The sequence below is a fragment of the Nanorana parkeri genome, unplaced genomic scaffold (assembly GCF_000935625.1).
Source record: "Nanorana parkeri isolate BGI_ZX_2015 unplaced genomic scaffold, ASM93562v1 scaffold1371, whole genome shotgun sequence".
In the NCBI taxonomy this organism is placed as follows: domain Eukaryota; kingdom Metazoa; phylum Chordata; class Amphibia; order Anura; family Dicroglossidae; genus Nanorana; species Nanorana parkeri.
Window position 1 is genome coordinate 176,006 of NW_017307639.1, and position 11,574 is coordinate 187,579.

The 11,574-nt window shown below is 41.1% G+C and overlaps 1 protein-coding gene across 1 annotated transcript in view; it reads left to right on the plus strand.

Annotated features, from left to right (window-relative positions):
• Nucleotides 1–4,726: 4,726 nt before the first annotated feature.
• The window catches only part of CEBPE (CCAAT/enhancer binding protein epsilon), a 7,503-nt gene continuing 655 nt past the window's right edge, over nucleotides 4,727–11,574 (plus strand). Inside the window, exon 1 of the mRNA XM_018569643.1 lies at nucleotides 4,727–5,278. Coding sequence (XP_018425145.1) covers nucleotides 4,844–5,278 — 435 coding nt within the window. The 5' untranslated portion in view covers nucleotides 4,727–4,843. The remainder of the gene's footprint in view (nucleotides 5,279–11,574) is intronic.

Sequence of the window (11,574 nt, forward strand, 5' to 3'; positions counted from 1 at the left end):
TATATAGGTGTAAGTGGGTGACATGCCCAGAATATACTTAAATAGGTAAGGATGAGTGGAGTGAAATTGATTTTGTCACAACTACCAATTTCGCCATTTGAGTTAATTTAATTAGAAGTTAAAAACTCTAACTTTCACTCATTGAGTTCCTTAGGAAAATGTTGTCTACTATTTTCTAGTGTATCTAGGATTGTTTAGTTTATTTTATTTAGTGTTCTTTGTGCTTGTTTTTTATTGTGTAACTGGTCTTCATGCGTGTGCTGTCTCCTAAAAATGTTGTAACGCTTTTTTATTATCTGTTTTTTTCTTTCTGTCAAAAAACATAAAATAATGGGAATAATAAAGGGTTCTTTTTGATGCAAAAGCAGGTCTAGAATACCTGAAAGGAGCTTCTGAAATCCTCCAGAACCATTTAAAGCCCATTGCTCAAAATCAACCTTAATTTCACCTTCCAATTTGACTCCAAAGCATGAAGCTGAAATAGACACATTTTGCTCAAATCTCCCGATTTTTGCCAAAACTCTCAATGCTGCTCATCCCTAATAATATGAGGACAGCAGAATAGTAGAGATGTAATGCAGACAAGAGCTGTTATGCATTTAGAAGCAAAATTAAAAGAAAGTACTTAGAAATACATCAATAGAAACTTTTAGAAACAATTATATTTAATACCACATTGCTGATTTTATTAAGTAGACAGTTGACTTGAGTTGAACACTGATTAATATGATTTCATTAATATATATTATTTTTTACAAGGATTAAGAAGAAAACAACTGTGGTGAGATGATTATGAGTTTGTTTTTAACCACAATAGGAAGTGTGGGTACAGTGCTCATATCAGGTTTGCACTCGCTGATGCCTTTTACAGTGTTCTGTATCTCCTCTCTGGGTGTATGTATAGCATACAAATATATAGAAGGCAGAGCAGACTAGTGTAATATAGTCATGGAATCAATACGCTTATTGGAAGGATAACACGTAAAGTGTATCTAATCCCAAGAACAAAAAAGAAATATATTGTAGTTTACCAGTTGTTAGATATGATGGCTGCAATCTTTTTCCATTATTTCAGGATTATTTTTTTACCTGGTGCTCCTGGCAGTAGGACACTTTCTGACCTATGGTGACAATGCTCACTTACTCTACTGTATCTGTGGAGGAGTAGCATTCTCACCATAGGACAGGAAGTATTTTAGGACTACAGAACACCTTCACTAATCTCTGCATCATAGAGGCAGGTGTTTTGTAATCCACTGAGATAACTGGGAACAACTGATAAGAGTGCAGCGGTGGCAATGGGCAGCTGCCAAGATTTTTGGCAGGGTTTGTATTACAATTATTGAACAGATATAACACAACATTTTCTAAGAAAAAGAGTAGTTCATTATTAGGATGTAAATACACTTTAAAAGGCTTCTTAATGAAAACAAATGAGAGTGATAGCTGCAGCATGAAAGACCCCAGCAATTCCCTGCACCCCGTTAACTTTCTGGCGAATGCCTGGATTCCACACCCCTGATCTCCCTAACTACTATTTCTTACCCCACAAATTTAATGTGAGGAAGATGAATTTGTAATACTCCATGCTTTGTTTTGTCTTTTATGCTTTGAAGACGGCAGTACTATTCCAAAGCGTTGCATTTCTGTTTATTGGTATCACTCCTGCTTTATATAACCTGCCACAACACTTATCTAAAGCTGGCCATACACTGTTCTATTTTTTTCTTTCAGCCCGCAGGCTAAACAAAAAAAATAGAACAGATTTCCCCACTAACGCTTATGAGCATTGGTCGAGAAATCCCCGCTGTTTCCTTTGTATTTTGTGAATACCCAAACAGCTCATTGGCTGCCTGCTCGGTTCATTCGAAAGGATGCGGACAATGGTACCCACTGTGCTTATTCGCATAATGTATGGCCAGCTTTAAACTCCTTTCACACGGGCGGCCCGGTCGGGTCCGCCCCTCAGTTTTTCATGCATGTAAGTCTATGGGCAGCAGTGTGAAAACGGACAGGCGTCCGTTTACACCCGATTACCCCTGACTCCAGCCAGGTCGGGAAAAACAAATGGATTCTGTTTTGCCAGACCTGATTATGCTGGATTGGGGTAATCTGATGTAAACGAACACATGTTCATTTATTGTACATCCAATTACCCATAGGCAGACAAGGGGACTGGTAATTGCAGTTTGGAGGAAAAAACTGTACGGACATGGATGTCACAGCGGTGACATCCACTCCGTACTGCTGTGATCAGGAGAGGATCCAGGCACTGATCCCCTCCTGATCAGCTTGTGTGAAAGGGGCCTTACTTGTGCCATGATTGCAGAAATGTGAATACTTTTCCATATGTACTTTCTCATATGCTGAAAATAATAAAAACCTATTGAACAAAAAGTATTTAAATAAACCTATGCTTTGTCCACGTGGGTATGCGGGACAAAGAGGCTTACTTTAATCTGTCACCCCCACATGTACTTACTCACCTTACCTTCACTCCCCCACCACTTTATTCATCTGCCAGCAGCAGGAGAATCCATCCCGTGCGAGCTTTAAGTTATTCAAGTTGTAGCCATGGACTTTCCTCAACCACCAAGCACTAGTGCTATCACATGAAGGCAGCCACTTGCTCCTCCATACCCGAAAGTACCTGGTAATTTCTCCTGAGAACTGAATAAAGGGACAGGGGAGTGAAAGAAAGGTGCTGCTAGGGACGGGGCATTAATTTTAAAAAAAATCATGTGGAATACTGTTCATGCCTGCAATACATGCTCATTTGTTTGTGTACATGGATTATCCCTTTAAAGACCCTGCAGTACAAAGAATTGGGCTGACAGCACACAGCATTTGTGGATAGAGTGTTGTCAACTCTTCTCATTGCCTTTTGCTAAACTACTTTAGCAAACTCTCATGTTCAGGAGTAGTAACCAAGGATAGTTTATAAAGGATAGTTGATACATTTTCACCAATTAGTGGAATGTACTAAATCTGGAGCTTCAGTTTGTTCAGTTAAGCTTTGCAAATTAAAGCTAGAAGCTGATTGGTTGTCAGCTTCAGATTTTGTCTGTTCTAGTCTTAGTAAATACGTCTATGTGAGAATGCATTTGGGTTGGTTGACCTGCTTTGCAAATTCAATCCTCTGTTTATGAGAACTGCCTGCCTAATGCCCAAAAGACTTCAAACCACCAACTTAACATCATCTTGCGGAAATAGACCCAACTAACGGCCTTTGGGGGGATAGCTTTCACTTCTCAGCTCCAAGAATCGATATCAGCCACACTAACTGATAATAAGAAAGTCAATATTAGTATTTCAGAAATAAGCCTGCTGAATTATTATAACTTAAAAAAATATAAAAAGTCAAGATGCTGATGAAATGACTTACAATGGATGCTGCCTTCTGATGTTTAAAAGTTTTAGTTTCCAACAGAATCAGCTGGTTCCCTGAGCACTGGTACTGATATCCAGTTTTAGGGTGACTCCTTTCCCTTGCAGGGTCCTATGGAGCCCCCTGTGTGTGTGTACTAGTAAGCTGTGTGTCTCCACAAACACACAGGCACAACAAAGGCAAAACCACTCTCTGGCTCCTTCTTCTTTCCTTCTCCAAGTTAGTAGATGGACAGTTGCTGGAGACTACCCTGTCCCTTGTGATCTTGCACTAGACAGGAAGTTCAGGGAAGTGGAGCTGATTAGAAACATGATGACTGTAAGTGCTTGGGGCGGAAATGTAAAGAAATACTTTGCTGGGCACTGTATATTTGTTTGATCTACAATATTGAAAAAACATTTGAGAGTTTATTGCTACTTTAAGACAAAAAGTTCAAACAGGTAGGTCTAGTTTCCATGAGTTCTGTATGAGTTAAGGAATATAATGTTTTAGAATATCCCAGAACATAATATTGCAATTCAATTATAGTATTGTATAGCTGAACTCTAGGAAGTATAGTGTTACAGGGATATTTCCATTCTAGGTGGATTTGGCTCCATATTTCACAAGGGATATATATATATATAATCCAGAACTGGTGGTATAGATAAATACACAAGAAATATTGCCCAATGTAACAGCTTGAAAACAGTTTTAAATAGCATGTGTGGTTAAAGGTTTCACTCCTGGCCATTTTAACAAGTACCATTACAGGACAGGATTCCAAGTACTGGCTCTACAGGCCACATGATGCCACCCCAATAGCACTACATTCATGCAGGTATAACTACCTTTGGCCTGGTATGGCTTTCCATAAATTGTGGCATTGGCATTCAGCATTTTTTTTTTAGTTGGCAGTGTCAACAGCCAAGTCTAGGTGTCCATATACATATTCTTTTGGGGATCTGCCTTAGCCATTAATATGAGACATTTGGCTAAAGCCTAAGTATCTCCTGTCACTATACAAGCCAGGAACCAATGGTAATGTCATAAATACTACATAAAAGTAATATACCCCTAAATTATAAATGTGAAATCATGAGCTCTCCTGCATAAAAGCTGGAGCACTGGGAGATAGGTATATAGCCAATGTGTAGGTATGTGCTTCACATGATTTATAATAAGGCTAAAAAGATCTTATCTGCAACCTTTGTAGTTAATGTTGTGTCACCTCTTCTTCCCCTTACTCCATTTTTTTCTGGACTTGGCCAGTAACACAAAAGATGACACAATAATACACGTGTGTTAGAGGAAATTCTGTAACTAAATTCTCCTGTCTTTTCAGCTGCCTTATGCTGATAAAAGAAAGAAGATAACAGACTAAGGAGGACTTTGTCAACAGAGGACATATACGTGGTGAACAGAGTGCTGGAGAAGAACAAAATCACCTGGAAGAAGAAACTCATAGCCCAGACAATGTCTCAGAACAGTTACTATGATTGTGAGAAACGAGGCCCAAGCTCGAATTATTCTATGCGTCAAGGAGAGATTGTAGGGAGCAACCTCTGTGATCCTGAGACCTCTGTTGATTTGTCCACATACATTGAGACAGGAGAAGAACTTTTGTCTGATCTCTTTCCTCTCAAGCAGGAACGTCTGAAAAGCACATATCAATACATGCCTTCGGAGGGCTATCCCTCTGGTGCTCTGTATGGATACCCACATAGCATGGTCCCAGATCGTAGAATAGGAGCATACGAATCTGGAGGAGTCATTGTGAAGGAGGAGACCCGTGGATCACACAGGGTTGTGTGTAACACTCTACAGTACCAGGCTGCACAGTGTGGACAGACTGCAATGCACCTACCGCCCCAAATGGAAGGGGTACACCCAACACTCCGTGTACTGAAGGTGAGAAATGACTGACACACTCTAAGCACCCTTTAGACTGTCTGTTCTTCCTCTTCCATCACCTCTTTCTTATATGAGCTTGCATTTATTAATTATCATGCAAGACCTTTTCACTATAAATAGTACATTACACATCTTAAAGTGTACCTTGCATGGGACCACTGCAAAGTCTGCTTGCTTGCGAGGCCCCAGCCCCCCGAAATAAAAACAATTGATTAAATTCAGTAAGAGCTGTGAAAATGTGGAATATACTTCCTCAGTAGGTAGTTCTAGCCAGCAGAGTAGATTGTTTTCAAAATAAGCTGGATGTGTTTCTAAACACACAAAATATTACTGGCTATTAATCTTTATAAGTAATAACACTAGAGATTGTTATCCAAGGAATATTATCTGTTCTTCCTTCTGGAGGGTGGCTACTTTTGTTCCCCATGGTCCCTGTGTGCTGTAAAGTAGCCACTGCTCCAAGCTCACTCCTGTGATCGACAACAATCTCAATACAGATGAGTAAAATAAACATGAGATTGTAGTCCATCATAGGAGTGAGCTTAGAGCGATGGCTACTTTACAAGATACACAGGGACCATGGGGAACAAAAGTAGTCACCCTCCAGGAGGAAGGACAGTGTCAGCACCAATTCATAGATGATTTGAGGATCTACAGCCGAGTGATACATAAAAAAGATACATTGTTGTTACTAGTTCAGGTACCTGAATGCATTTTTAAGATTTCAATCTTGATTTTAGTGTCACTTTAAGGGATCAGGAAGGATATTTTTTCTCCTGTTGCAGCAAAGTGGACCATACTTTATTAGGGTGTTTGGTCTTCCAACTGTGGGTTTAGATTTCTGGATAAACATTTTTAACCCAACTCTGTACCTTTTAAACCTAAAAATATAATAAAACATTGGGAGGAAAGAGTAAAAAAACCTCCCTTACACCCTGGCTTATGAAACACTTGGCAAGGTTAAAAACATTTAACATTCTTGCAGTATCCTGGGAAAAGCTGAAGATCCCAAATTCCACAAGAATGTCTTACACTTTTTCCAATGTGCAGTTTTTATTTGAGGCGTGAGGGGGCTACCACATAAGTGGAACTTGCATCTTCCTGCAGAATTTGATTTAAACCACAAATCTGCCTGCAGCAAAACTTTTTTTTTAATGATTATTATTTTTAAATAGAGAAGGGATGGCTAGAACCTCTGTCAGGTTTTTCATTATTGTCCATGGCCCCATTGGTCAGAACTCCCATCACTTCTTGTCACAGTGACAATGTAGACAGCGAGATAAAAAGGTGGGGCAAACTCACTGTTATGAGGACAGAGGCAGCAATAAAACAGGGCAGAGGTTTTAACTTTCCCACCATAACAGCCATAACAACCTGGCACGTGTTCTGTCTCTTTCCTACTCTGTTCAAACCCCCCAAAACAGAGCTGTAGTTACACCTAACTAGCTTATAGCAGTGGTTGGTAAGGTGAGTATGGTGTATACTACTTCTCTCTCTGATCTTAATCTGCTATTATAAAGTAGCTGCCAACATAAAAAAAGCTGATGGACATTGATATGAAGTGTCCTGTAAACATGATGGAGCTTGCATTTGGCAGTATCACATAATCCTAATGTACACAATTGATTACTGTTGGACCTAAAGGACCCGATGACCAGAGTCAGAACATCTCAAGGTTCACTTATTCAAAGTGCCCCCATCTCTAAAATGCTAAAATGCTGGATGAATGTGCAAAAAAAAATCTGTAGGGGGGAGTTTGATCATATACTTATTTAGCACTCACCCCTGAAGGAGCTGCCAGAATCACTAGTTGTCTAGGGGTTTTTGTGTTCATCTGCCCCATTAGCATTAACTGCCCTCTTTTAGTGCCCACAGAATTGACATCTAAGCCAAAAGTACAAAGCTGAAGACCTTTTATTAATATCTTCACACCAGTCCCTTTCAATAATTTAGTATAGATCCATTTGTAGCACAGTTGTATAGGAATTTGAGTAGCAGATGAGCAGAGATGAATACAAATCTTCAGCAGGAGAGACGCCAAACCTTCTCCTGAGGTTCACTATGGTCCGGGCACCTCCAGCAGCCATCAGCTTCTCTGGTTCTCCTCCTCTGATAACTGCAGAGGCCTCCTTCAGACTCGAGGCCTAGCGAAACACTTTCCGCACTCCAGCATCCCCACCCCCAGGCCTCAGGCCTAGCCTGGGGGGTAGGCTGGACAGCACCCCAACCTGGACAAATCCATGGCTGGCATAAGACTGAGTACATGGCAACTTTCTATAAGCACTTCCCCAGCATGCAACACTGGTTGAGAGAGACCCGTTAATTGGCTGGTGAACTGCACATACACTCAGTGTCCCTCATTGGATGTCCCACATTACAATAGAGTCACACTCCACCCAGGTAGGTACAACCAATGCCAGAACACCTGGAATTAACCAGATAAATGCCAACTATAATCCAGCCAGACTGACTGGCAATCACTACATTTCTAGTAGCCACCTCACAAAAGGTGAAAGGTGATAGGGGCTAAACTTATCTTTCCCCTGCTTCAACCCCCCCGGGCCTCCAAGACGAGGGTGACATCCTCCTTCTGGCGAGATCTATGTTGAGTAGCCCAGATTTCACGAGATCTCAACCCCTGCACTATGGAAGTCGGGGAAAGATGAGTATATTATGTGCTTACTATTCCCCCCACAGGTTCTTTATTGCACTTTCATGCAACTTTTAAGGAAGGGGAAGGGGGACCATATTAAATGAGCATTTGGTGATCCAAAAAGGATTTTTCGGTGTCCTGGTGACATTCTTCATGACCAATTTATGTATACAGCGTTGCCAACCCCGGTCATTACAAGCACCCTCCCTATCCCTAAGTCCAAAACTTAGCAAAGAAAATGGAGAAATGTGCGACACTACAAGCCATATTCTGCGAGCCACACCCACTATATTGGCCACATCTGCTTTTTCTGTTCAGGTTCTTCAAGGTATCCCTCCCAATTATTTCTTCACGACCAATTCAAAGGGGTTGAGGCCCTTCACATATGAGGGCTTCTCAGTGACAGATAGAGGAAATGGGTATAAACTGTGGTAGGGCTGTACTCAGCTTTTGGTCCCCAGTGTCCCGTTCTACTGTGGCGCTAACATCTGTCAACTATGCACAGACAAACTCCAACCCTGCTCATTTACCGCAAAGCTTACTGGAAGAATGATATTGTGTTATGTAATATTGTCACAAACCCCCATGCCCAATTGGCCATGCTTCACTGCCAACCTCCTTCTCAATGGCTCCTTAGTAACAAAGTCGCTGCCACTTTAGCTCCTTGGGACAACCCCAGGACACGAACACTACATGTCAGTGTCCAAAATCCTGGAACTGTCCCACAGTATCTGGGACACTTGACAACTATGCAATGGCGACTTTTGTTATGGTGACAACTATCTAAAAAACTATTTCCCTCACATTAGAAGGATTTCCTCTATTCTCCTGCTGCACCTACGGCACAGTACAGCTGGCCATAGACTGGTAGGTTTTTGTATGAATGAAAAATGTCATCAGAACATTCTTTGATGCCATCAGAGACATAATGAATTCTGTAAAAAATTTTGTTTGATTGTAACATTTAACTTTGGAATTAATGGAGTTTCCCGAATGAAAATCACATTCACTGTCAGAATATCATTCGTTCAAGAAAACATTTCCATCCTGATCTTTCGATTTTTTTTTATAACGACAGTCGAAAGTGATCATCAATTTTAAAACAATTTTTTTCATACAAAGTTCTAATGATGTATAGCCAGCTGTAGTAATGCCCCAAAAATCCAAACATAAAGTTTGGCTTTAGATATACCCTAAGTCACAATGAACAAAAAGAGTTTAAAAACAAATATGTTCTATAGAAAATGGCAATCTTATTACTTAGCGCAATTACTGTATATGCAGTATTGGGTCTAAGGAAAATAGGGGACAGGAGACATCTTTTTTGTTGTTGTATCACACATGTAGAGGGGTTAGAGCAGATCCGGCCCTTGGTCTGTGGCTGTCCTGCCTACCAACCTGTGCTCCGTTATGGCTGGCTGACAGTGGATGTGCCAAGGCTGGTGCATCCACTGCAAGTCATATCCCAGCACAGGTCAGTGATCAGTCCATGTCCAGACCGCGTTGTCAGGGGTCTCCTCTGAGGTCATTGGTTGCTAGGACCACTGGGTCCTAGCAACCAATAACAAATGTAAATTGTTGCTAGGACTCAGTGACAAATGTCTTCCACCCCCACGATTACCATCATCCTCCTCCTCCTCCATCCTCTCCTGCAGCTCCCACCTGTGGCCTGTAAAATAAATAAAAGCGGTATGTGCCACATACTAATTATCATATTATTTGGGGACAATCTGGGGACAATACTGCTTTATTCAGGGTCCATGCCACGCACTTGCCATGCATTACAGTGAGCCAGGTGCATTGCATGCATTACTTTTTTCCACTGCACTGCAACACACTGTATTGCGCTACTGCGAGTTCTGGTACGGTCGATTGCATTGCGGCCAGGAGTGCGCCCTGTAAAGCACAGTCGCTGTGTTGCACTGTACTTTGCGTTAATCAGTTCGGCCTTCCACAGCATTCCCAGTTTCTCATGTGGCTCCTCAAAAAAATGAATTGCCTACCCCTGGGTTAGATCTATATATGGCAGAGGTATTCTCTACTATGCTGCAGAATAGGGAGGAGCTTACAGTGCTGTAACTTATGTGCAAGTCAGAGCCTGCTTCTAATGGAGAAGAAAACCAACTCTTAGAAAGACATGGATTTTGAAAACATTATTTCATGACACATTGCCTAATGGGTTTTTCAAACAACTTCATTCAGTGCACTTTCATTCAGCAAATTTTGTAATCCAAACAAACGTACATTTTTCATGCATAGTAAAAACTCACAGTTTATTTTAACATGTCTTTTACATGTATGTAAAAAAAAAATATTATTATAAAATAAAAATTATTTATATACAAATTTAGTAGATACAGCATACTGCAAATTAAGTCCTTTAAGTTGTTCTGCTGAACTCAAAGCATAATTGTAGTTACTTTGGCCAACATTATTATGGCAATACTTTACATTTTGTTGTATTCTTTACTCCAGATCTCACACTCATCTCTGTTTAAAGTTCACTTACATATTATACTACTGTACTTAAACTGCCATTAGAATGGAAAATACAGGTCTCTTCTTAAGTCCCCTCGTGGTTCTGGAAGGTGGGGTACTCTAGTGGTCTTTGAGGAAACCCATAACATTGATGGACCTGTAAAAGAGAAGTTCTGGAGGCAGAAGTTGGTATTTGCATAAATGTGTGTCCTGGATTTGGTACTCCCAGGGATCTAAAGTAGATCTAAAATTGCTTAACATTTAGTTTGCTACAACAACGTGCATCTTGTCCATTTTGTTGCCCTCAGAATACCATTTTCACTTTTTCTTTCCATCCTTTGTTTGTATCTCAGTGCTGACAATTTTTGCCAGCATCTTTTAGATTCTTCCTGTCCACATGCATTTGCTCCAGTGTCGGCTGCACATCATTGCTCTGGATCAGTTTCCTGGTAGGGACAACAGTGGACCATGCCTACAGTATTTCTCAGCTCCATCTAGTGACGCTAGTGCCCTTTGAAGAGTATCCACCCAACATGTAACTTTTTTACATGAATCCCATGTGACAAGCAGAAACCCCAAGAACCTTAGGTGTCTGTATTTAATTTCTCTTGGCAGTTTAAAGCTGAACTCCAGCCAAAGATAACAAGATGGAAATTATTTCCCCATTACAAGATAAAATAACAGAAACAGCTTTTGATGCAATATTCACCTTCAATCCAGAGATTTTCCTCACAGTAAGGGAATGTCATCCACTACTGCTAGATGTCCTCAGTCTGATGACCAGCATAATTCAACTCACTTCCAGTGAGCCCAGTTTGTGCTGGACAGTGAAAGGAGAAGCAGCACAGTGGTGAGCTCATCTCTCTGTCACTCTGCTTTCTCCTCCTATCAGCACAGGGGCGACCCAAGGCCGGGTGTCACCCGGAGCGGGTATCAGAAGACACCCCGCTGTGACATCACCATGCGCATGCACTCATATTTTGAATGGCTGCTCAGTGCAAGAACTGACAGTGCTCCGCTAGGGGGAGGCTGAGGAGTCTGTCACCTAGTGCAGTGGAAGGCACACAGCAAGCTACTAAACACATGGTTGCGACCCACCAGTTGAGAACCACGGCTTTAGGAGGATTCTTTAAGGGGATAAACATTTTAAATGGTATATATA